The following is a 26,726-nucleotide window of genomic DNA, read 5'->3' as shown; positions in this document are numbered from 1 at the left end:
ATTTTCTTCCCCTTGTGCCAATGCTGTAACTCGGGAACATCTGGCGGACGACCCCAGTGGAAAATTCAAGGCAGGTAACAACAGAGGGCACCTGCTTCTCTGAGCTGGTGAGAAGGCCACCCGTTTAGATTCGAAGGCGATCACACAAAGTGAGACAGAGGACATGAAGAGAGGACACTCCTCCTGCTTGCGAGCTTCCAGGAGACACTGGGTTGGCTAGGCAGGAATAAAACACTGGAGAGATCTTTGGTAGAATTCAGCCTGGTTTTCTTATGATTCCACCCCCCTCCTACACCTTCAAATTAGCAGTCCCTGAAGAAGGGGAAAAGCTTGCATTGTTGTGAGCTACAGAAACAGGCCCTGCTAGACAGCCTGCTGAGGGCGACCTGAGAGAAGTGGACTTCCTAAGACAGATGGAACCACGGAGGACCTCGGCTATACCTGAAAAGGGGCTGGGAGGTTGAGAGAGAGAGGTTAGGGTTGACCAGGCCTCTTCTGCTGCCAAGGTTATTTAAAAAATGACGACGAACAATTATTTTCTATTATGGAGGAAAAATCTCGCCCCCCCTTCTACGAATTGGATGGAAGAGCTTCTTCTGTGTACAAGTCTTAATGGCATGTGGTGGATGGGGGGGGGTAGAAAATTTTCCTTTAGGTGAGCAGTCTCTTTGTCCTTTCACCAAGGCTGTTTAGCAAATGGCTAGAGACATTCCCCTGCCCTCCTCTTTCCAAGGTGGCTTGCTCTGCACAACTTCTGGCAGCCTCAAGTCAACGCTGTCCATACCACGAGTGCACAGATCTTCAGATCCCAGCTGATTGATTAAGCCAGGAGATCTCCTGGCCCCTTCCCATGCTTTCTCTCTAAGCCTTGTGACTGAGGTCAGGCTGGACAAAAACACATCCCTACTGCATATACTTAGATAGGTTGCATTGAAGGCGGCATCTATTGCTGGAAGCAGTTTACCTGAGTTGGGTTTTCCCATCTGACCTAGCCCAAAGGCAGCATCGAAGAACAGCCTCCTGGCAGCTTCAACCCTCAGTCCTCCCCAACGTAACACCCAGTCTGATGCCTCTTGTCCTTGATGGTGAGTCAACACAAGGAAGCTTCTAAGCCAACGTTCTACAGCTTGGTGCCCTCCACATGTGTGGGGAAAGCGAATCCTTCAATTCTCGGCCAGCATGGCGGCTGGGAAATTCAAGGAATGGCTGTTCCTACACATCTGGGGGAAGACCCCAACCGGGGGAGCTGGCAAAGTCTCTGTGAGGCCTGGAGGCCTGCCGTGGCTTGAGCTCATCTTCTGTTATGTTTCCCCAGCTGTTTTGCTGAGCTTCCCCAAGGCCTGGGTGGCTTGTTCTTGCAAGAGAGAAGGGTCAGAGAGAATGGAGGTGGTGGTGCTCAAGTGCCGGAGACTATTCAGGACCACTAGGAGAAAGAGGGGGAAGGCGGCAAAACAAAACAACCAACCCAGTTAGTTAGACTGCTTTTCCAAAGAATCATACAAGTTCAGCTTTGACCGCGGAAGAACAGGCAGTGCAAAAAGTCCGTCTGAAACACACCTCCCTCTAACATTTCCAGTACAGAAGACCGGACAGCCTGTTTTCTACAAGGCAGGTATCCTAGCTCACGATGGCTCTATAAAACTCTCTCTGCAAACTGCCTCCCGAACCCTAGAATAATAAATTGTGGTCAAACACTGAAGAGTGGCTCCCCTAAACTATGGTTTACTGAAGTGAGCGTGTGAGCCAGCATCAGTTTATCCCCTTGTGACAAGTCACGTAAACACAGCCCAGAGACAAAACAGCAAATTCCATAAATAGTCCCAGATACCCAAAGCACTAACAAACTCTAGACTTTGAGCTCATTTAATTATGATTCACCCCTTTTCGTTTTCAACGCTGGCAGCTCCTGTCATAAATCATACTAACGTGAGAGAGATGAAGATCGATTTGAAAAGTACATACAAGATTAATCCATCAGCCTTCTCCAACGTGCTCCTCTCAACAAAGTTGATAACCAACTTATTGGCAGGAAGGAAGGAGCTGGGAGGGGATGTCTGAGTTCAGTACTTGGCCTAGCCCTCTTCTGAAGTTTCAACCGTTACGATGGCATTCTGAATACAGATCCGCGAAAGCTCTTTAGCCCCTCAACTTACTGGGCCTCAGGACAGGTAGAGAGCAGCGCTCGTCCAGCCACGCCAAGGCCGTCCGGTTCAGCTCTTGCAGGCTGGTGGTAGACACCATCTCGTTGAACGTTTCAAACAGAGGCTTGATGATGACGCTGAACTGCAGAAGAGTGGGGTTAAGGTGCCAACGAAAGACAGCCTGAGACTTCTGGAAAGAGGGAGGCCTGCAATGCACGGTGCCTCTGGGGAAATGCAGGAGGTTAGATCAAGGCAAAGGTCCGACCGGCTGCACCGGTTCATAAAGCTCTTGTGTCTTCACAACTTTCTCCAGAACCATGAAAACCAGGAGAATGCACTCTACCAGGATCACAACTGGGGGCTCCACAGAATCGACTACTTTTCGCAGCTCCACCCACCCACCCATCCTGAAGTGCTCCTGAATCCTTTTTCTGCCATTCTAAAAAGGTCTTCAGGCCATTCAGAATCAAACCTGTAAAATTCATAGCTACAAAAGGCAGCAAGAATCCAGACAGCTTTAAAGATGGAATACAAACACCACCAGGAAAGCCCAATCAACGAGGGGGCCACAGCAGCCCAACACAGATTCCAGGTTCAGAAGCAGGGTACCTCCCAGTACAAGTCCCCTCCCCTTCCCACCCAAAACACCCCCAATTGTCTGGCATCTTGATGGGCCCCAATGGAAGTCTTGCCCAAAGGGGGCCCTCTTCCATTCTTGTCCTCCGCATTTTTATTTATTTTACTTAGTCCTAAATATGGCCTGGGAGCAGCAAGGCACTGCAATCACCCAAGATTCCTGTTTGGCCAGCCTCCCCCTTCCCCAAGGTTAAACAGCGCTCAGCAAGCAATGTGGAAGGAAGAAAAAGAAGAGAAAGAAAATCACTGTTTCTGCCAGAACATCCTTGATAGAAATCAGAGGAAATGAGCCACTCTCCTCGTAGCTGAAGCTTGGAGAATTCCATCCCCCGCACTGTATCGCAAGCCATCAAGGCTTGTGATGAGCTGTCTGCCTTTGAGAAACCTCCTGATGACCTTTGATGGGATTCTAGGGTGTTTCGAGAGAGTCAGTACAGGAGGATGCAAGGGGTTTCCATGACTAGCCTGGGAATCCCCACCCACCCAGCCGGGAATATGTCGACTTTTCACTGGAAAATAAACAGAGGGGTCTTCAAATGACCAAAGGCTGCGTGTAGAGGGGCCAATCGTCCGCATCCCTCATCTGCATAAAGGCTTTGGAAAAGTGCCCTCAACCCCATCAGACCTCCCAACCGGGCACCCTCCAGAACTGCCCGGCCAGCCTGGATAGGCCGCTTTCGTGGAAGAGCCGAAGCCCGTGACCCAGCTGGGTTGAGGGCTTCCAGAGCAGCCTGATGCCAGGGAAGTCCTTCTACAGAAGTTGCTGAGGAAATGTTGCGACGTGGAAATGCCAAAGGGAAAAACAGCCGCCCAAAACACTCTCCTGCCCCGGGAAATGGGCCATCTGGTCCTCCCTAGGTTTTTTTTTACATTTCACGTTTACTGAAAGTTTTTCCCAGAAATAAAAGATAAGCATAATACCGAGTAAGAGTAAAGAAAAAGGAAAAAGAAAAATGTGAAGAAAATAAAGAGTATGGAAAGAGATACAAATAGGAAAAAAAGAAAAGTTATATAGAGAAGTGACTTCTGATCTCCTTTACAACAGTTACAAGCCGTCTTATCCTCATTCCTCCCTCATTAAAATTACTTCCTAATTCTCGTCTTCCCATATTCAACGCTTTGGTCTTCCCGAGTTTCATACACAGCAAGGGAGGATACAATCCAGAATTTCAAGTTTTGCTGGCTCCGGTTTTGGATGTAGTCTTCAAACATGTTCCGCATCTGGTCAAACCGCTGCCTCGTGATGGGGACCCCGGTGGCGGGCAGCTGCTGCTGGCAAGAACTGAAGGAGACCCAATGGAAAAACCCTCAGACGGGCGGGAAAGACAAAAAGTCAAAGTCACAAGAGGTGAGCAGGGGAAAACAGGTTGGGTTTGTGGGCCTCCCTTCCAGCTGGACCTTATTTAACATTCGATGCAAGCCCTTAGAAGCGATACCGCTGGGTCTCCGACAACACTGGCTGAGGCCAAGTGCGTCCTATTTGTATTTCTGGCAAAGCCCCCAACATCACACCAACAACCTCCAGACATGTTCTACGGCAGTGTTTCTCAACCCTGGCCGCTTGAAGATGTGTGGACTTCAACTCCCAGAATTCCCCAGCCAGCCTTGATGTGTGGACTTCAACTCCCAGAATTCCCCAGCCAGCCATGGTTTTAGGGGAAAGAGGTTACTAGATCATCATGGCATAAGGGCAGATGAAATGCTACAATCATGTGGCATTCTTACAAGCCTGCTCAGAGAGAACACACATCTACCCTTAGACCCACACCTTGGCAAGGAAAAATAATCTCCAGGGTTTCTTCAAATCTCAGAACTAGGAGTTGCGCCGGGAAATTAATCTGCAGCAGCTTCAGGACACGCACAAAACGCAGAGGGATGAAGCTCCCACGTGTTAAGATGTGGCAACATCTTCGCCTGTTTGAGACTGGAACCCTTTTAACTATTGGTTTTAAGGGGTAGCTACTGGGCCCGGTGTTAGGAGCGTCCCCTGACGACACAGCACACTCCCTGAATAGAGTATGGTAAGAGAGGCTCATTCATTCATTCATTCATTCATTCATTCATTCATTCATTCATTCATTCATTCATTCTTCATTCATTCATTCATTCATTCATTCATTCATTCATTCATTCATTCATTCATTTTATATGGCTGCCCATCTCAAACCAGTGACTCTGGGCGGCTAACCATCATAAAAACACTTAAACAATTAAAACAGTACAAAGAGAAATTACATTCCCCCTTGTTAGAGAGCGCCATACGCCCCAAGATTAGATTGACCTCAACTCTGCTGCTCTTTTGTAGACCTGGATGAGCTCCAAGGCCTGGGATTCGGGAGGTAAGATGGCCTGATGGGCAGCCTTTGTACGTTGCTCTATCTGGGTTTATCCCCAGTGACCCCTGTAGGTTTCTACCCTCCGTTAACATTGCTTCTTACTGTTTCCACGGATTGTTAGCTGCCCAGAGTCGCTTTTGTGCGAGGGGTGGCCGTATAAATCGATTAAATAAAACAAACAAACCACGGGGAGATAAAGCATCTGCGCATATGCTCCTCTGAATCTGGGCCCTCACATGATGGCTGCGTTCAGCTCCACCGTCTCTTCCCGGAGGCGCCTGGCTTCCTCCTGCATTTGGGAGCGCTCCTGCTGCAGCTTGGCGATGTATTCCACCGTCTTCTGGAGGGTGAGGGCGTGGCTGATCTGCAGGAAGCACCAAGAACAGGGTCCCAGCTGAGCTCAGCTGAACCGAGAGCCGGTGCTGCGGTCAAGAACACCCGACTAAACCTGGAAGAAGGCAGGGAGCTGCGCGATACCACCCTGGGCCTAAAACGCGGCCTTCGGAGAATGGTGGAGGGGAGAGAAGTGAAGGCTCGGTCTCCTGGCTGCATCCGAGATGGGCAAGGGAAGCCTGCTGAAATCTCAAAAGCCAGATAGGGAGGGCAGAATGTTGAACTGGGTGGCCACAGGCAAACAGAGGCCTCTGCGGCTTTCACAACGCACGCCCCTCCCCGAGACACCCTTAAGTAAAAGCAGTAGAGCAAATCCTCATAAAAGCTGCCCCCAAATGAAACCAGCTTCATTTCTGCTGGAGGTCAGAAGGAGCTCTTCCCAACACAGACCTCTGTTTGATGAATGCAATGCTTGGCAGATGCAGTGGGAAGAGGAGGAGGGCGAAGAGGGGGAAAATCCTCCGGGGGACCCCCCGAATCAACTTACCGATTTAGAGTTTGGTGACACCAAGCTGTTGAGGGTGCCTAAGCCGATCTTGATGTTGCACCTCCGTTTCTGTTCTGCCGAAATATGCTTCATCCTGCGACTCTGTGCCGACGGAAAAAAAAAGGTTTTTTCCCCCAACGCTTTAACCATGGCTGTTTCGTGATCCTCGCTGACGCCGAAGAAGAGGAGAATTTAGAGGGGCTCGGACCTCAGCTCTTTGTCTGAAGGAAGTCCAGAGTCAGCGGCGACGCCTTGGCACACCAAGGAACTCTGGTGGCCCCCGTTTCTTATGGCGGAGCTGCATAACTCACTCCCTGCATTTTAGCCTGGGGTAGGTCTGGTCCGCAGCATGTCCATGCCTGGCTCACTCTAACTTCAGTGTTTCTCAAGCTTGGCCGCTTTAAGGTGGGTGGACTTCAACCCCCAGAATTCCCCAGCCAGCTTGCTTGCTGGCTGGGGAATTCTGGGAGTTGAAGTCCACCCACCTTAAAGCGGCCAAGCTTGAGAAACACCGTTCTAACTAAACCCAAGTTGATACAGCTGAAAAGCCGCCTTCCCGTCCCTCATGTCTCTTGCAGGACTGTAAGCTAGACCCCAGCCCTCTCATTTCCATGTGCCAAATCCGTACACGGGTAACGTGAATCTCAGGGAAACCGTGATGAGACGCCAAGGGTTAAGTGCTCCCCCAGCCCCAGATTCAAACTCTAAAATGCAAACCTTGAAAATGGACGTCTGCGGATCAGGGGTGGCTTTCCTGGAGCGGCTGCTCTGCGGGGACTGAGGGCTGAGGCTCGGCTCGGAAGGGCGGGGGGAGGCCTGCCGTGCGGGCTGACAGTCTCGGACTTCGGAAAAGAAGAAACGACGAGGAAACACACGCGGCCGGTCAGCTAAATACGGGTAAGCCGCAGCGGCAGGAGAGATTTGGTTTAGCCCCCACGTAGCCATCCTGCCTTTTCCTCGAGAGCAAGAGGGGAAATGCTTTTTGAATTTTCAGCTTTCCCTAACCTAGCCCCTCAAAGTGTGTTGAGGTTTGTCACCCAGCAAGGCCAATGACTACGTTTAAGGCCCTACTTTCCTCTTCTCTCCTGTATTGCTTTCCTTCTGTGCTGTAGCTCCTAGGCCTGCCCCTTTGTTTCCAGGCCTTAGCAAATGTTCGGACTTAAATGAATACAGCCCCACTTGCCACACAGATGTGTCTGACGCAGATCCTACCACACAGCCCCTGAAATCCAGATTGCAGGTTCTTTTAAAAAAAGAAAATACCCAGAGAAATAACGCATGCTGCCTTCTTCCATTTGCAAGATCCATTTTTCAAGCGTTCCTTGGGATCTGATCCATTCTGCATTTTGCAGGTCAGGGGCCACAGTGCATACTCAGCACAACAGGGGGCACAGAATCCCACGTGTATCTGCCGTTGTACATGCCAAGAGGTGGGACCACCTTCCGAGGCCATCCTCTGTGGATGCACCCACAGGGCAAGGAATGCATGGGGCTCATGAGGCAGGAATAAACCGGGGTGGGAGCAAACAGGCCTGGTTCAGGCCCTTCTTTCTTTGCAAAGGGCCTGGTTTGATTCCCGCTTCGCAGCCTCACGGGGGGCTCCTGTTCTGGCAGATGCGTTCTTCACACTTACTGGGGGCAGGCGAGGGGACCTGGGCACGGGTCATGTGGGGCGGGACCTGCTTGCTGTTCACCAACACTTCCTGGGCTGAGCTGGGAGTAAAAAGGTGTGGAACGGCGGTGGCCGGGACAGGCTGGGGGGTTTGAGACGGCGGGCCTGGGCTGAGCAGAGTGCCGCCTGGCAGTTCTGTCACATGGGGTGCCTAGGAACGAAAGGCAGAGAGGGAAAGGCAAGGCAGACCCAGAAGCTCGGAGGCTGGCTTGTTCCCGGCCTGGCCCGCAGAACCCCGAGATGGAAGGCTCGCGTCTTACACGGGGCAGTCCGGACGATGCAATCACAACAGCGGGCGACGGCACGCTTGGGGCCAGCACCCCGTCTCTTTCCAACTGGGCCGGAGCTACAATCGCACAATCACAGCTCGGGGCAGTCCCTGAAAGGCTGCTGAAAGACACAGCAGAGAAGGAGGGCATGGGGAGGGGTGGCTGCAGCTCAGGGAGGAGCAGATGCGTAAGAGGAGAGAGGATGTCAGTGCCTGGAGGCAAGGAAAGCGGATCTGAGCCAGCTGGGATGGGATGGGATGGGGTGGTCAGCGGTCAACCCAGTGGAGGAATAAAGAAGTATTCGTCCTAGATGGGCAGGATCCCTGTGCCTGTTACAACCCAACTGCTCCGTAGCAGAGGCTTCCCCAGTCCCCAGTGCCCCGCCAAACTGTAAGACTCTCATTCACTGAAATCTTTAAAGAGACAGAAAAGAAGGCGATCAACTGCAGGAGGCGGAACTGCAGGTTAGTTCACTCAGCATAATTTAAATCCATTTTAAAGAGAAAACTAACATCAAACAGGACAGGTTTAAACGGCAGCACCTCTCAAGCATTCACGGGTGGGCAAAATCAGGACACAGAAACAGGCCATGAGGACGAGTGCCCAAGCTAGAGTGTTGCCCGTGTTAAGGGGGTTAAATTAACAGGCCCCTGGCCAAGATGGCAGCATCAACAGGCCCACAAGGCTTTGGAGGGTGGGCCCCGGATATTCCCTTGCAGCTGACTGCTATCCCAAAGAGCCCAACGGTGGTCATAGAAAAGGTCTGTTTTTATTCTTCTCCTGAGATTGGACATTAAACCTGGACAATTCTGCTCTGCTCGGGATTCCACACTAAGCTTTCGAAAATGCTGGATGCAGGTTGGTCCACATACCAATGGAAGGTGCTCTCGGCTGCCTTGTCTCCGCAAAGAACGGTGTGACGACGCCCCTGCATTAACTGCAGAAAGGTGAGGGCCGACCCCCAGCATTTGCCAAGGAAGTCAGGCCTGGGAAAGGCCAACGCACAGCCAGCTGAAGCCTCAGGGCTGGACTAGACCTATTTACCCTCAGCGCAGAAGACTGCTTCTTCTGACCAAGGCCTGGTGCTCCTACGCAGCCAAAATCTCTGGCAAGCAAGAAGTGTCTGGTTCACTGTTAAGGGAAGCAAGGCTGCTTGGAGCAGTGTTTCTCAACCTTGGCCCCTTGAAGATGGGTGGACTTCAACTCTCAGAATTCCCCAGCCAGCAAGGGAATTCTGGGATTTGAAGTTCACCCATCTTCAAGGGGCCAAGGTTGAGAAACACTGCCTTGGAGCCAGCCCGACTGGTTCAAGTCCACTGGCAGGGAGGGGGATGTTCATCGGCTTAAGCATGAACCATCACTCACTCGATCCCCCTGAGCAATAGCCCTGGGTGCCTGAACACCTGAGAAATGCTTCCAGGGTGAGAACATTTGGCTAAACCTGCCAAGATCAGCCACACACAGGCCCCGAATTGCCCTTCAGTCCCTCAAAAGCTCACCAGTGCAGCATCCGGCAGCCCCAGGACCCACTCACCTGGGGAGATGAAGGCACTGTTCAATATCAAGGGGACCGAGTCCACTGGGGCAGGCGCAATCTGCTGGGGCTTCCTGGGCCTGAGCCCGGCGCCGGCCACGGGGAGGACAAAGGACGGGTGTGGCGGCAGGAGAGGCTGCTGATGCACCATGGCTGTCTGGAGCGTGGCCACTGCACAAGGCACTCCTGCGCCAGGCTGCTGCGAGGCCAAGAGTCCAGCCTGGCCGTGGCTGAAGGTGGTGGCGGGGACATTCTGCGTGGGAGCGGTGGAGGCGGTGTGGGTGATGACAGAAGACTTGCCGGGGCCGAACTTGGGTGCCTCAGGAGCGAAGAGGGGCACCTGCAAGGCCAGGTCCGTATTCAGGGGAAGCAGTGTCTGTGCAGGCTGAGGAGGGACCTCCGGCTGAAGGGGCAGCCCCAGAGCCGGGAAGCGAGGCAGGAAGTGGGACTGGCCGGCCAGGGGCAGCTCGGAGAAGCCGGAGGCCTGGAGGCACGGGTCCTGGCTCCTCAGGCCCAGGCACTGGTCATTCCCAACCACCCCGGGGGGGAGGATCGGTTCAGGCACTGCAGGGGCGACCAGCTCTTCCCCGAGGTTCATGGCCGGGAGTGGGCTGCGCAAAGAGGTTGAAGAGAGGCTCGGAGTCTGAAAAGAGAAGGGGGGCTCACTGAATGTGGGCTGGCGTCAGCATGGAACACCAGCACCTCCTGACGTCCAAGGATCAGGAGGAAGAAGCAACTCCCACGAGGCAGGCACAACCACGTGAGTTAACAGGGTCCTTGCAGTACGTGGATGCCCCCCGTGAGCTCCCCACCCCTTGTTATACTGGCCGAGGCAACCGGGGGACCGGGCCTCAGAGAACAGCATTCGCAATGGCTGCCCCTCACTTTGGAACTGCTTGTCCCTGAGGTTAGCTCAGGCCCACTCCTTTATCTTTAGGAAACGGCTAAAAATGGTCCCTGTCCTGGAGCGTCCAGCGAGGAAGCCTTTTAATGGAGACAGCAACAGCTCTTGTTTTAAAGTTGGAGTGATTGTAAGTGCTCTTGAAAGCTGTCTGGAGTCGTGCAAGTAGGTGGCCCTTGGGCACTTGCAGTAAATAAATAAATGAAGGAATCATGTTAAAGCCAGGCTTCAAATTCACACAACTGTGGGAAAACACTGGCTGTGATTGTTTGTTCAGTCTTAGATGCACAAGATGCCTTGCGGTACCCATTCAACCCTGATGTCTGGGGAGTCCTCTTGGATCCCTGGACTGTCTCACTGGTCCACCCCGAGCTTCACTTCTTCCCTTTCTCACCTGGGAGCAATGTTCACTGGCCCCCGGCAGGGCAGCACCGGGAATCAGGCTGGAGGTAGTGGTGGCAGGAGATGCGAAAAAATCTGGCAAAGACAGAAGGAAAGGAAGCGGGTCCTTGTTACACTTCCTCTGGACCTTTGTCTTTTGCTCTGCTCTTAAAAAATAGTAAAATTAAAAGCCAGTTCTTTCAGAAAGGAACAAAATCCCCTGCGTGCCAAACCCCAGCAGACGGACTGGCTGATTATTTATATTTCAAATTTCCCAGCTACCCAACTCCAACAACTTTGAGCAAACAGGAAACATCAACAAATAAAACCCCGAGGACAGCATCGTTGAAAAGGAACAACAGCCAACTCTTGCCCCCACCCATGAAGTTAAAAACAGATGAAAGAGCCCCCCCCTCACTGTAACCCAAACTCTGGTGGAAAAACTATGTTTTTAGTGAGGAAGTGAAGCAAGAATAGGTAGAGGATTTCTCATTTTAATTCTTATTTTTCCTGGTTTCACACCACATCTCTACGGCTTGGGACGTATGGAGACAGCCTGTTCAGTTCCACAGGAACCCTAACTCTCCTAGGGTCGCTGCTGTTGGCAGATGTTGGCAAATCAGTGCAGTTCATTCTTGCAATGCTTACCTGGGAAAAATTCCAAAGGGTCCATCCAATTTGGCTGCAGAGGGGTAAGTCCTGGCTGAATGATGTCGGCATTGCCCAAGTGTGCTAGAAACATGCAAACAGATAGAATTCAGCAGATATACCCACACTTCCGCACAACACCCAAGGGGCTGCCTCTAGATTTGGCCGGGGAAGAAAGCAGTGAGCCATAAGGAGCGACAAAGTAAGACGCACTATCCCACAATTAATTCCATTTGGAAGTTGCGGAAAGAATGGGAATAGGATTCCAACTTCAGGTCCCATGTTGCCCCGTAATGTTAGGAATTGGTCCCCATCCCTGCTTAGTTTTTGAAGTGGAAGGTGTCCACTTCAAAAACTGCACCTCAGAGGTGCAGGAAATCAAGGAATTCCAGGTGGTCCAAGGCAGGACACACCGGCTGAGCCTTGGATACAATGGGATCCTAACAGGAGCAGCTAATGGGGAGGAGGCTTGGAGATAAAAGAGTGGCCTATTTTTGTTGGGGGGGGAGTGGGAAAGAGCAGCCGTTTGGCTCAGCAAGGTCAGATGAAAACAAAGGCAAAGTGATACCTCTCTCTCTGGGGTTTGGCCAGCTGACCAGCTGGTGACTAGAAAGTGTGGAGAAGAGGGTGTCTGAAGACCCTGACATGTAATAGTCAGTACTGAAAAACTCTTCCAGTTCCATTGGGATCTCTTTATTGAAGGAGCCATCGTCCTGGGGGAGGAAAGGAAAACGTGAAGCAGAGGGACTGGGCTGCTGGGGGAGCTGCAGGACCGGAAGAGCCGCCATTCCTCAGAAAGGATCCTAAGTAGGCTGCAGAGTAGAAAATGACAGGTATCCAAGTCAGAGTTCAAACCAAGCCTTTAAGACTTGAACTCTGTCTTAGATACCTACTTAGAGCTAGTTAGATCACGAATAACCTGGCTGGGGGGCCTTTGGAACAGACAGGAAAATCAGCCAACAGAGTCAAAAGAATGCCATTAAGGGCTTCATTAAAACAATAAAGGAGCTTAGTGGATCATCTGGCTCACTACAGTAGACTTCATCTCCCCCTTTTCTGCTCTTCTATAAATCCCCCTCACCCACAACTTCCAGAGAGCTATATGAGTGTTCAGGAGGAAAAAAAATCTTCTACTCAATCAATTATGGATGTAATCATTCGTCGGGAAACTTGGGGGGGTTCTTCCAAATTGAGAAAAAAAAAAACCATAAGCCAAAAACAATGTTTACCTGGACCAAACTGGAAAGGTCTTCATCTTTGTGCTTCTGTAACTGGAGAAGAAAGAGGAAGGAAATTGAAATAATTGAAGAAACTGAAACTGAAACTGAAACTGAAAGGAGGGAGGGAGGGAAGGGAAGGGAAGTTAATTTTCAAACTTTCAGCAGAACAGGTGATCCAAGTCACTTTAATACATGGCTGGCAGCCACAGCCAATACACAGAATTTATGCAGACAAGATACAAAACAATGCCAGGCATTCTTGTGCCTTGAAGGCACCCCCCCCCCAAAATAATATTACCCCATTACTTGCTGTTTGACTAAGCTACCTGATTTGAGCCTGGGCTGTTGGCTTGACCAGAGAATAAAGACTCTTCTCTTCAATCCCCAACTCTCAGTTATGGTGGCCGCTAGCTGGGAATTCTGCAAGCTGCAGTCCCAACTAGAAGCAGCAGCCAGTTAGAAGGTCAATCCCTGTTGTCGTAAATCAGCTGCACTTGGACCCGCACAGTTGAATTTACTGACTCCTTTCAGCGTCTTAGCAAGCAGAGCTCTTTTCTTGCTACAGAAGGCAAAGCGGAATTAGTTTTACCCAAACGATCGGCCATGAAAAAAACACCACGTACTCTTTTTTTGAAGTAGGTTCGCCACTTGTGATATTCTCGGATTACTATGTCGATCCGCCGCCTCCAGTATTTCTCATTCGTCCTAATACCCTAAAAGAAAAAGAAGACATGTGGTAGGAACGGGAGAGAGAAAAGCATTTTTCAGGCAAGTGACCTCCCACTGTTCAATGGAGGAAAAGTTGGAAAGCCAGGGTTACCTGTACCCGCCACAGCCTTGGGTGTATCCCCACAAGCCCCTCCGGGAAATCCAGAATGGCCCGGTCTCAGGAAGGAATCCGTTAAAGGCCCCGCTGATTCAGAAGGCGAGGGAGCCGGGGGCAACTGGCTCCAGCACTCCCACCTGACATACCTCGGGAACTTCTACAGAACCATCCAGGGGAGTCACAAAATTGCACACAGGGTTCTTCCTCTTCTCTAGATCTGAAAAAGGAGCGAGAGACTTTGCCAGATGGGTCCCTGTGCAAGCCCACAGGTGGCCTAGGATGGCGAACCTGGTGGCCATGTTTGATTTTTCCAGCTTCAGACATTCTCTTTTAGGTTATTTAAAAATGCATTCCTCTTCTAGTAATTTAAAAAAAAACAACATTAGAACAAGAATAAAACTTGAACAAAAAGCAATCCAGGCCAAAACATTATGCCTGGGGAAGGAAGTGAGCAAGGATGGGGTGCCAGGCAGAATTCTCCTGGAATCCAAGGAAAAACAGTGACTTGGAGATCATTTCTTGCTCCTGATCAACTGCAAGGGACTGTCTTCCCTTTCTACGAATCCTTCACAGGGTCCTGATGGCAGATTAAGACCCAGTTCATTCGGGGAGCATTAAGGGACAATGCCTTACCACGCCTACCCTTTGCTGTTTACAACAGGTTTAAAAATCCCTTTCTTGCTATATTGCAGGAAAGATCTTGCGAATTCTGAAGGATTAAGGTGCAAATAACAGCTGTTTTGAAATAACTGAACTCATTCTGGCCGTAAGTAAGACACCAATTTTCTTTTGGGAACTCTTCCTTGGAAATAATAAGCATTACTCACACTGGATGTACCAGGCCCTCCAGATGGCGTTGTTGAGCCGGATTTTATCTCTACACAGTAGCTTCAACCCTTTGAAATTCTTCCACTTGGGGGAGACCAATGTCCCGCTGTAACAAAGCAGAGCAGATTTGCCTCTAAGAAATAAATGCAAATAAACCAACGTCAATCACTAGCTTTGAAGACTGCCCTGCATTCCTTACATAAACCTTGGAAAGCAATCAAACTTTTTTTTTTCCAAGCACATGCCAGTTTCCAGTTCTGGAGCTCCACAGATGTAACATTTGGAATTTGTCAAATTTTCTTCAATGGGTACAACTGGGAGTGGCAGGGAGCTATTCTAAAAGCTGAGCCTGTTCTAAGAGGGGAGGAAAAAAATAGTTTTGGCTTAGAAATGAAAAGAATCTCCAGCTTTAACCAAGAAAAAGAACTGTGCTGTTGAGTTGTCTAAGGTTCTCAGAAGGCCTGATTTGAGCCAAACTGACCATACCAGGGCATCCAAAAGAGATCCACATCCGGTAGCCCATGGCCCAGGCTTTTCTGTTTGGCTGCCTGCATGGCTAAGCGCAGTAAGGTTGGCAAAGCAAAGCAATGCCATGCAGAGAATTTCATAAAGAGAAGGACTTTCCTGTGCTGGGGCCAGGGCAAAAGGACTGAAAAAAATAAGCTACTTCCTCTCTTCCTAAGGGTGCCAGCAGGTGACATACTTTCTGGATCCTGGAAGTCACTGGGTAAGACACTCTGCAAGTCCACCGAGTTCAGATCTTCCCTTCATACTGCATCCACTAACTCCCGCTCCGTAGCTGTTTATGGAACAGGTAGCCATCTGGTCAATAATGGCTCTAATTAACTTAGTTTAGTTTCTCCTTGCTTGGTGTCCTCCAGAAGGGTGGGATCTGCAATTTCCAGGACTTCCAATGGCCGCGTCAGCTGGGAGTCCCTGTGGCATCAGGTGTGGAGGGCAGCTGGCTGAGAAAGACTGAGCTAATCCAACATCCAGCTTTTCCCAATCTTGCCTCCTCCAGGTATGCTGGAAATGCAACCCTCAAAATTCCCCGGTCAGTATGGCCAAAGGAATTCTGAGCTAGAGTTCCACAAGATGGGAATATGTATGGCTGGGATAAACTGCAATGGTCCTCCTTCTTCTTCTCCCCAGCAGACATCATTGATTCCCACTTTCAATTTGACCCTCCTGATTTTTTCACTGCTTCTGAATGTAAATGTACCAGCTTCCCCAACAGATGCTAACTCCACCCCATTGCTCCTTTCTGGATTCTGCTGCCATCCATTTGCCTGCTTGCTCCTCTGTTTAATGGCATTATTCCTGAAATAATCCTGTAACGGTCCACAGGCGTGACGGACTTAAGTCTAGACAGGGCGGGTGCGACAGCTGGCTTCCCTTCTGTTCCATCACTCAGACTGTGCAGCCAGAAAAATCTCCTTTTAAGCTTTCAGGGCCAAGTCGCCAATGGCCTTGATGCCATTGAGGGGCGCCTCAGCCCTCACTATGCTTTTGAAATACAATAATGCACAAAAGGAAGAAAGACGCTTGTACACCAGGCACCCTTACAGCACATGTCCTTTACTTCAAAAGCTGTGGCTCCTTTCACTTTCCTTCTGGACCTTAAACAGCAGTTGCTAGAGGTCTTTCCAGGGTAAATGAATAAATCAAAACCAGTTTAAGTACATCTTCCCTCATACCCAAGATAAAAAAATGTATTTTTGGCTCCTATCCACAGTTTCTGCTGGGGTAGTGTGTGTGTGTGTGTGTGTGTGCTGTTTATTAATCTAATTTCTCTTCTGGGGAAGCAGATGTGTTAATGCAGCTCTCCCTAAGCCAAAACTAACAACATCTCTTCGAACAAAGGTTCATTCAGAATGCAGGATAAAAAATGCAGCTGTGCGTAGGACAAAACCGTCCCTGCATTGAACTAATGAGAACAGTTTTTCCTTCTTCCCCTGAGAAGCTTGAGGTTCCCACTGACTTGCTTTCCCTTCCCAGAATAGAAGGCAAACTCCAGCGCAGCTCAGAGCCGTGGGCACAAGCGAGATTTCTTAACCTCGAGGCCCAGCCAGGAATGACAGACTTTGCCCAGGCCTGGAGGACGGCTGAGGGCCAGAATGAATGGATGACTTACAAAAGTTCCCATGAACTGTTCTCCTGTGACTACTGAGTTCCTAGGAAAGTGATTTGGCTAAAACCAAATCATACTTACAGACGTTTCTATCCTGCTTTTCACCAAAAAAAGCAAGGAGCGTTCTTTAACCCACCTTTGTTACTGGAGCTATCCGATTCTTGGCAGCTCTGGGCACCTTCTGCCAACCAGCTGCAAGGCTGCGCAGACCAAAGACCACCCGGTTCCTAGGCCAGTCCTTAATCTGGGCTTCTCCACCAGAGCAAAAAAACCTGCAGAAGGTAAGCTGCCTCCAAAGTGTCACGCCTCTGACGGCCTCAGTCTGCACTAGCATTTTGTGTTCCTGGCAGAAGAGGCCAGCAGAGTAGCAGCAGCTGATGGCCAACCAGCCGAAAGAGCAACCCTGGTAAGAATGAAAGATGCTGAAACAGGAAGCAGGTGAAATAGATTTCTACCCATTCTTCTAAAAGAACCAGGGCAGGTCTCCAGACTGCATTCCTCTCCTGCTCCACTGAAACCAGCGATTGTTTTGCAACAGGGGTTCTGCCTCACTTCAGGAACATGGAGAAGGCATTTGCTAGGAAAGGGATCTGCTGGCTAAAAAAGAGCTTCAGCTACTCCCATCACAAACACAAAGGGCCAAGCTCGGAGAGCCCCCAAACCTCCACAGTTCAACCCTGAGCTACAGATTTCTCTTCTCCTGAAAGTGCCCAGGATCCTCACGCCCAAGTTTGGGAGCTTCTGGACTGAGGTTTCTCTCCCGACACCCCATGAAATGAAGTGGGACTAAACTGGCTGAGTTTTAGTCAACATGAAGCGATAAACCACTGTGAACAATATCAGTGGCTGGGTTCACACACCGTATCACGCCACACCAAGCCTTTGTCTTGACTAACCAGGACTGCCCTGGAAAGAGTTTTGAACTCTTGGGAGGCACATGGGATCTCCATCTCACAAATTCGGGTCACCACTCCAGGAACTCCCAAGGGAGGGCGATCATGAAATAGTACCACTCATTGAAAACAGAGATTCATGAACGTACAGACCCCTTGCAGCGAAAAATTCTAATTCCTCCCAGCTTGGCACGTAGAGCAAGAGCCATGAAGGACAATGACTCTGAGCTTTACTTGAGCCAGAGGTTCAAGACCAACAGCCATGCAATGCTGGGGCCCGCTGTGGTGCCTGACTTTCCTGGCTGGAGCGTTGTGCCCCACAACATCAGCAAGGCCCCTGATCGGGGAAGGTTGATTTATGGGTCATCCCAGTGGGGTATACAGCCACATAAGGTGGCTCTCTAGGGAGTGTATGGCTGAAGCGAGAGTTTTCCAAGGGGAGGAACGACCGCTGTTAAACGACAAAGCACATGCCGGAATGAAGTCAGTCCCTGTTCGACTCAGCAACTCCGGTTAATTATCAGAACAAGCCGCGGTACGCTTCCCGGACAAACAACCTGGCTCCACGGAAGACAGCGCTACGCAACCCAGAAGTGAAAAACAAATGAAAAGATTGCTATCGTAACTCATCGCAGGAAAGCCAAGCTTAAAGCTTCACCAACATTTTAAATCCACCTGATAAAACTGGCACACTCAAGCAGTTATAAACATGAAAATGAAAGCTATGTTTTAATTTCACGGGATTTCCCCTCTCTGAAGGGGGGGCCGGTTAGAGATCGGTTACACAATACTTCGCCCCTTCCAATTGGCTCCCATGTGGCTGGGAGGAGGAAGCACATAGAAAGGGTGTCCATTTCATTTTCCTGTACCACATTCACCACAAATGTTATATTTATCTGTCTTCCTGACGACGGCCTCTTAATATAGCCAATATGAGCCCGAGGCCGTTCCTGCACTCTCCTAATCTTGGGAGTTTCAGCAATCTGGGAAGAGAAAGATTTAGGCAACTGAAGCTGCTAAAACCGTGGCTGGCCGAGCAAGGGAGCACCATATGTCTGCAATCCTGGGCTGAAAGGGGTGTAACGGGAAGTCTGAAGCCGATACGGCTGGAAGCAGGGCCTATCCCTAATCCTGTTGCGGACAGCAGATGATACTCTGATTGGAAAGGAGGCAGACCAAGGTGAAGTCACCTGGCTGTCTCCCAGTTACCCCTATCAGAGTAGCAAAATGGGGAAGGTGTGGGACGAGGCCAGGGGAGAGCCAAGTTCAAATTAGCAGCCACAGAAGTCCACAGGGAGGCCTGTTTCAGAGGGGGTGGGGGGGAATGGAGAGTGTGGTGTTGACCGCCTTGAGCTCGAGGCTTCCCCTGCCCAAATTCACCCTTTGGATCAACTGTGGTAAGAGCAACAGCCCTTTTCTTCCGGAAAGCTGTGAATTCATATAGTGAGGGGACTGAGCTGCAGCTGAGATTCAAGCCAGGGCCTCTCTGAGAGAGACTACCACGCTAGAAGTGCCAGCTCACCCTTGCTTTTTAATGCTAATAAAGGCCACCAAGATCAGGATCCAGGTTTAACAACAACAGACAAATAATCAAGCCCTTTAGGACCTTATAGATGTTTAGCTCCATGCCAATGTTCAGGGTAAGTGGCAGTTCTGGGTTGACTGCACATTTCTGCAGGCGCTGACCGAGATGACTTGTGTGGAGTCCTGCAAAACAATCACAGTTCTATTTTTCATTAGTCAACCTCTCAAACTGGAGGAAACAGCTGGAGAACACCACCAGCTTTGCCCTAAGGCTGAGCCGTTTATCGCATACGACAGGTGGAGAAACCCGAGACCTGCTTCAGTCTTCTCTGTACAACCCAATGAATCTATAAATACATCAAAGGAAACGAGGGTCTTATTCAAATGTATCGGAAGAGAAGCCACTCACCTCTCACACACTGAACCTTTTCAGACATGGGGGGAAAAAAACAACCCTGCAAAGCGTGTCTTGGTAACAGCTTGAAAGAGGCCAGGCCCCAAATTCCCTCAGCAAATCACCATGGGAAATGGCGAACGCATTAATAGGAAGGGCAATTCAAATGCCATATTAAACTAGGACAGAGGAAATAGAAATAACAATCGGTCAGTGGGTGAAAGACAAGAAGCCCCTTCACAGGTTAAAAAGAGGTGGAACGAAACACGCAGGACCAAGGATGAGTCCCGGTGGAAAAAGTGTGTATCCTTGATCAGCATTACCTGAGTTTCATAAGGTGCTTAGAAACAAAAGTTACCATTTGCAATAAAGCTTGTGGCTTCCCTAAAATTAAGAGACTTAATTAAGCAGCAAGGAACACTTATTTTTTTAATAAAATGCTTTGCATGCCCCAGGAGCCTGTGCAGGATTCCGGGCCTGCAAAGACGGTGGCAGTTAGCGGAGAGATGGGCGCTGGGCCATCCCATCGCCGGCTGGTTTGGCACCTTCTGTCCTGCCCTTGAAGGATTGATCCGTTAATTTCTCCCACGGCAACGGGTCAAGGGAACCGTTACAAGCAGCGGTGTGGCCTGCTTAAAGCTGCCATCTGTATCTGGAGGTGAAGGAGCAGTGGCCGATCCACCCCCATCAAGCCTCTAGGACAAAATCCAGGTTTCCGGCTGGCCCTTATCAGCAGAAGACAAGCACAAGTGTTTTACAAGGAGGTTAGGCTAGCCCACCCAATGCCAGAAAAATATCTAAACTGGAGCCGGTTTTCAGTCACAGGGACAGCGTCAAGTGATGAGAGGCCAAGCACCGTCCACTTAGCACTTTGGAGCCGCTGTCTTATCAAGTGGCACTTCACCATCCTATAATGTAGCGAGCGTCCGGCGAAGGGGGCATCCAGCCCGCATCGCGGCGAATGACTCCCAAGCAGCCCGCAGAGGGACACCCAGCACACTCCCGACAGGCGAAACTATTTCCTCGCCTGACTGAAGGGCATAGAACTGGGTTAGAAGACCGCATCTCCCCCGGCCATACTTATCGACAGCGCAGCTTTCCTGAGCCTCCCAAAACTCCAAAACTCCAGTTTGGGTGTGGAAATAAGGAAGAAAGGGCGCTTCAGGAAGAGTCTGCCCTCGAGAGCGAAACAGACGAAGCCCAAGGATGCTGACTTCGCTTCTTCCCACGGAACCCTCTGCGTCAGGATGCGGCGAGGAGCAGGTCTCTAGTGCTTTATTACTGCTACATTAGACAGAAGATCCTAACAAACTGAAGAAGCGTGAGAAAACCCAGACGGATAAACCCCAAAAGTCAAGGCGGGTCTGATCTGTGTCTCTTTGAAGGACGGCTCAACTCCTCAGTACTACGCGTGCGTTTCCCGCCCGGATAGGGCCCCCCCCCTGCTCGCCATCCGTGCTCATGACACGGCCCTTCCGGATGGCGCCAAACTCTTAACTCCCAGCATTCCTCGATGCGAACAGCTGGGCGTTGAGGGAACACCTGGAGGGCAAGCTGCCATGGCAAAACCTCATTCTCATCCCCCCAAAAGTCAATTAAGGCAACTGGGAATTTTGAATCGAGGAACCGCCGGACCGCCTGGAAGAACTTAGCTATTCCCAATGGAAGAAATCCCTCCCGGGTGCTTTTTCTATTGTGGGATTTTAGCTAGATATCTATACTGCGAAGGGAAAACATCTTCAGCGCCCAAGTTTCTGAAGCTTCTTCTCACTTTGACCCCCACCCAAAACTCCTGGGGTTCCTTATGCGTGCATAAGCTGTTTCTGATTTTTCCCTTCAGTTAAGCTGATCTAGGAGACATTTTTTGAAGAGAGCGTCCTGTAATGCCTAAAGAGAGCCCTGAAAATATAATACATTATTTATTTAGGAAAGACCGACTTACTGACACCCCCCAAATTGTACCCGGAGCCTCCCAATGTCAAATAAATAGAATTTTTAAAAATCAGACGTGGTCAAGATGCCACAAGACCTCTTGGGAATAAAAAGCAACCAAGGCATGGAAAAAACGTCCAGCCCCCAATTTAGAAGTTGAATTTCAGCACTGAACTCTTGCAAAACATGGGTCAAGCTTGAGAAGAAAGGCCTGAGCACCAGCAAGCAAGATGAATCGAAAGTAAACTAGCATCACAAAAGAGATCAGGCACAGTCCAGGGAAAATGAAGCAAAGGCTTGCTTTAATTCCATTCAGATCTATTTAACTTTCAGTTTAAATCCTACTAATTGCAACGGGGCCAGCCCAACCAAATGCCTGGACTGTGCCCTGTGCTTTTATTGCCATCTTATACTTCATTCTACCATTGGCGTAAGGTAAGGGTTTGATTGCTGAAAGTTCCCTTCTTCTTAATTCCAACCTGTCTGGCACTGGATTTATTCCTCCCCGCTTTAGCTTTCAATCTAGTCAATTTCCTTCACAAAAGGTTCTACTCTCATTCTGCAAAACATGTGAGGTTTGCAGATCTCCAAACTAGGGCAAGATGGATGAGAAGCAAAATAAATAACAAATTAAAACTGGGGAGGAGGGAGAAAAAAACTATTTTAAATTGAATTCTAGCCCAACAGACAATGTGTTTTTACACGTGGAAGCCATAAAGACTCTTTCAGTCTTTGTTTATTCGCAGCCAGGAATATAATAATCTCCAGTCTCCTGAACTTTCAGCCTGTTTGGTTTGGCGTGGCAGGGAACTTACTTGCAGCATATCCAGAGCTACATTTTTCTGCACTGGCAAGGAAGTGAAAGCAGGTAGGCAAAGTTGGCACACAGGTAGGCATGTTCAAGGACAGAAGCAAAATTGTAAAAGCATTTTAACCCTGCAGAGCTCCTAGATTTAAAATGAAATCTGCTACAGTAGCTCCGGCTGAACTGTCACAGTTAGGATTCAAGCGTTTAGAAGACCAACGGCTGGCAGCCATGCTCAGAAGAGGCATTCCTCATTTTTTCCGTTAGACAGAAAGACGTGCCTCTTCCCAAGGGGAGACCAGTCTAATTCATCCTTCATTTCAGGACAAGAGGAGAAATTCCAGGATTATTTTTTTCCATAGAAGTTTATTTTACTTCTATGTAAATTTAGCCATGTTTTTTTTAAACTGGATAATATCTCATACGATGAATAAACCAAGATGTCTCTAACTGAAGGACCGCTCATCGTCCAAAGCATATATTCCACACCCAGGTTCGGATACAGTTTTATTTTTTCACTAGTCTAAACGTGGCTTCTTTCTGTCTAGATGAAAAAAGAATAATACGCAGCAGTGAAATTAATCTTATTCCTGTTCTAATACGAATAGTCTACATGGCAGTGAGCATGTTTCACAACATGCCAAAACTATTTCTATAAACAGGAAATGTAGTGGGAAAGATCTTTCACCAGAAGGAAAGCTCCTGAAACAAGGGTTAGTAATACAAAACAGAACTCAGGAATAGCAGATCGCATTGCATAGTCCCAACATTTTGTCTCCACAAAAAGTATTCACACAATATGCAGGGTCTTCTGAAAGATCTCACTTAAAAGGAGCACAGCCCCACAACAGATATATAGCTGCAGAGATAGACAGGTGTCATCCAGATCGGACTAGAAATTCCAGAAGTGATAAAAGAATGTACGGAAATGTAACCAGACAGAAAGCGAATCAAGCTAATCACATCCCTTATTGCATTTCTTATGTATACTGAACCATCCCCACCTCTGCACCTGCTGTGATTCGTATGCCAGAGAGGGAGGGAGGGACCACCTTATTTTTTTAAGGCACTTAAGACTAGGAAAGACGTGCTACTGTTGAGCCATAAAACGGACTCTCCCATCAGCATGAAAACAGAAGGGTTTGGGAAGCTTATCTAGATCACGAGACTCCTATAAGGCAGCTTCTTTTGAACAGAGTTACGCAACCGGCTCCTTTTGAAGCAGCTATTCACCCAGGGAAGACTACTCCTTTACCAAGGATTATGTCTCATTAAATTATTAAATCATTACATTATTCAGAATAAGCATGGACAAGTCAAGGACAAGGTAGTTAAGGGTCATAGCAGGGCTGGGCAACCCTTTTTTCTATCCAGGGGCAACTTCCCTTGGAGATCAGCTGACCAAACTGCTGAAATATATTTATAGTAGGAAAATAACAGACCACCATACAGTAGTGACTCTGCAAAATCAATGTGCTGACAGATGCAATATATTAAGGTTTGGTCTTGCTAGCCAGTGGGGACCAAACCCTAAGCTGGCCTGGGTCTGATCCAGCAAGCTTATTCCTGCATTTATATTTTCATGCCTATTTTCTCACCATTACTCAAGGGTAAATACTCGGCAAGCAAATAGCTGCAGCATAAACATGTCTTGCAGTCAGCAAATGGCAAGAAGGAAGCAAACTGCTTCTTGAAATAAATGCACGTTCCACATCATAAGCATGCTTTTAAAGTTCATTCTGTGAAGACTGTGTTAATTGTGCTGCCTAATACGGAATCAGCTTCAAGCCAGAGTTGAATACTTACAGCTGCTACTGTACAGAATGAGGCAGAACCTCATGACTGTTGCAACTTCAGATCCAGTCCGTTTTTTAAAAGAACGGACTTCGTTTTTAATCTTTACATTGGATTTACAATATAATGTCCAAAGGAGGGTTTCTGCAGTATACAAATGCTTCATTTGGACTTACTGTACCTGTAAATGCGACATAAACATAAACATGCCCTTAGCCCCCAGCTAGACAGTCAACACCTAACTCCTGAAAGCACACTTAAAAGACAGGATGAATAGAAATGACAGGAGTTAAAAAGCAACAAAAACCAGCATGTGAAAAATGAAAGAAGGAAGGAAAAAGTCCACAAGGCGCCAGTAGCACGTCCAGGTATTGTTTGTTTCAGCAATACTGGAGGGGGGGCAGAGAAAATTGACAGGTAGGTATTAGTCTTTCAACATTTTCCTCTAAGCCCCTTCCCCAGAAGGCCCCATTGCAAAGCACCCCCATTAATGGAATCCTGCTGCCACACAACCCAACCCTTTAAAGCAGTGTTTCTCAAGCTTAGCAACTTTGAGGTGTGTGGACTTCAACTCCCACAATTCCCCAGCCAGCCTTGAGAAGTCCACACACCTCAGAGTTGCTAGGGTTGAGAAACACTGCCCTAAAGGGGATCTAATGCAGTACTTGGCACCACGTGCTCGCCTCCAAAGCTCACACAGGTGAACTACACACCCAAATCCACATTCTCCATCTTTTGGTCACCTAGCCTGGTCACCTCCTTTGTTTTAACACACCTCTTCCTGAGAGCAATCTAGGGTGGAACCCCACAAGCCGGTGCCCTCCCTGTAGGATTCCAGTTTCTACTGTCCACGGCTGGAAAACAGGAGAGCTGACCTCTCACACGCACCAAATTCAGCGGTTACACAAACCTAACTGCACTCGAACACGGACCAGGCCGACTGCGACAGATCTTGGGAAAGGACGCAGGGTTAGTCCTCGGATGGGAGACCCCGAGGAAGCCCCAGGGCTGTGGGCGAGACCGGGGAGCCACGGAAGCATTCCCGAAGAAGCAAAACGCTTTTGTGTCACTGTGCTGAAATCAGATGGTTTGTCCCTGTTCTCACGGGGGGGGCGGGCGGGGGGGTGAGCCCACTCAAAGGAGGCTTTCCCGGAGGGGACGCCCCCCGTGCGAGGCTGGCAGTGGGGAAGGCCGGTCTGGTGGGGGCAGCTTCCTCCTGGGGCCTGAGGTCGAAGTAGTGGGGGGGGCATGGACCCCGACCTGGCAAGCCGGGCTGGAGAGCGGGCTTTTAAAAAGCTGACCGCAGGGTCCTGTTGCTGCAAAGACCACCACCTTACCCGCTGCACCCCTCCTGCCGCCGCCCGCCCCCTTTGGCCCCCGCCCCCTCCGACTTCTGCACCCGCCCGACGCACGCCCGCCCGCTCCTGCTGCCCCCCAGCCCTTCACCCCGCTCCCCAAACCCGGTGTCCCCTCCCTCCGCAGCCCCGCACCTGTAGGCCAGCGTCATGCACTCGAAGAGCTTGGTCAGCGAGGCGTCGATGCTGAGGCGGCCGTCCCTGGCCCCGCCGCCCGCGGCCTCGGCCTCGGCCCAGCCGCCGAAGCGGTACGTCTGGCAGGTCTGCTCGTTGACCGTGTCGAAGTCGTAGCCCTTCTTGGGCGGGTGCTCGCTGTGCGGCGACGACACCATGAAGTGGCCCGAGTGGATGATCTGCGCCGCCCGCCCGCCCGACGACCGCGACGACGACGACGACGACGAGGGGCCCGTCCGGGGCCGCCCGCGCGCGCCCGCCGCCGCCTCCTCCCCGCTGCTGCCCGACGACGACGACGACGACGACGCCCCCGGCCGCCGCCGGGGCAGCGGGGCCCCGGGAACGGCCCGCAGGGACGCGCCGGAGGCCATCGGGAGAGCCGCCGCCGCCGCCGCCCTCGCCCGGGTGGGCGGGGCCCGCCTGGGGAACGCCCCCGCCCCGCCCCGGCCCCTCCCTCGCCCCGGCCGCGAGGGGCGGGGGCGACGGCTTTCCCGTTGCCCCCCGCAGGCAGCCCTTCGGCATCTCGGGGTGAGGCGGGACGCCCGGCTGGGGGGGCCCTTGCTGGGGGCCAGGCCTGGATCTGAAGCCCCCGGAAGGCCAGTCCAGGGGACAAGCGCAGCGGGCCAGTTGGGGTCTCCCGCCCCCCCGCCACAGGGCGGACGGACCAAAAGCTAAATGGGGCTTAATCCACATTTGAACCTGGTTCCAGCCCAGGGGGGTGTCACTGGGAATGGGTCCCTCTCGCTGGCCCCATGGAAAGCCAGGGGGGGGGGGCATGCAGCATCCAGAGAGGCTCTGGGGGCCCTCAGCTCTTAAGCACCTCGATCTAAACCGGTATCACGGATATGGATGGGAAGCCACTGTCTACAGCAGTGGTCCTGGGTCCCCTAGGGGTCCCTGAGGCCCTTTTAGGGACCCTGCAAAGTCAAATATACATACATACATACATAAATATTCAAGAGTTTCTCAGCTTTAATTTCTAGTAAGGTACATTCTGATACAGACCACATCAGCCTAAGCTCTTTGGGGTCCTTCATTGTTTTCAGGAATGTAAAGGGGCCCTGAGCTCAAAAGTCTGAGAACTGCTGGTTTAAAGATTGCTACAGGATTGTTCTCCCCAGCTGCACCTGGAGGGCTGAACTGCCTCTGTCCCTGCTAAATCTGTACAGGTTCATTCATCTGAAGCGTCCCCGAGAAAAGGGGACCCTGCCTATGTTCCAGATGTGCCCTGGTACAAAGCCCACAAACTTTGAAAGGAGATCTATTTCTGGTCCAAAGTGACCTGGTCTAAAAGCAAAACAGGGCAATGTATTTGATATAAAACTGTCTTTCAGCTGAACAGCTTGCCATATTAACGCACAGGAATCTATCAGTCAGGCCAATGAACAGACAAGAGTGCTCTAAATAGAAAGGTGGCCTATATAAATAAATAAACGATAATGCTAAGGGAAC

The 26,726-nt window shown here is 50.3% G+C and overlaps 1 protein-coding gene across 1 annotated transcript; it reads right to left on the bottom strand.

The window, feature by feature from the left end:
• Positions 1-946: 946 nt before the first annotated feature.
• Positions 947-25,645, bottom strand: MLXIP (MLX interacting protein). The gene is given in 18 exon segments (XM_063315842.1): positions 947-1,423; positions 2,154-2,283; positions 3,936-4,059; positions 5,350-5,477; positions 5,994-6,095; positions 6,711-6,835; positions 7,627-7,816; positions 7,926-8,024; positions 8,027-8,055; positions 9,469-10,111; positions 10,764-10,846; positions 11,399-11,482; positions 11,967-12,111; positions 12,628-12,669; positions 13,242-13,331; positions 13,591-13,661; positions 14,272-14,378; positions 25,236-25,645. Coding segments are annotated over 18 exon segments (2,724 nt in total). The 3' UTR covers positions 947-1,301.
• Between the last annotated feature and the right edge of the window lie 1,081 nt (positions 25,646-26,726).

The sequence above is a fragment of the Candoia aspera genome, chromosome 15 (assembly GCF_035149785.1).
Source record: "Candoia aspera isolate rCanAsp1 chromosome 15, rCanAsp1.hap2, whole genome shotgun sequence".
Lineage (NCBI taxonomy): Eukaryota > Metazoa > Chordata > Lepidosauria > Squamata > Boidae > Candoia > Candoia aspera.
Note: the sequence above shows the minus strand (reverse complement) of the source record. Positions and strands in the feature narration are given on the sequence as shown.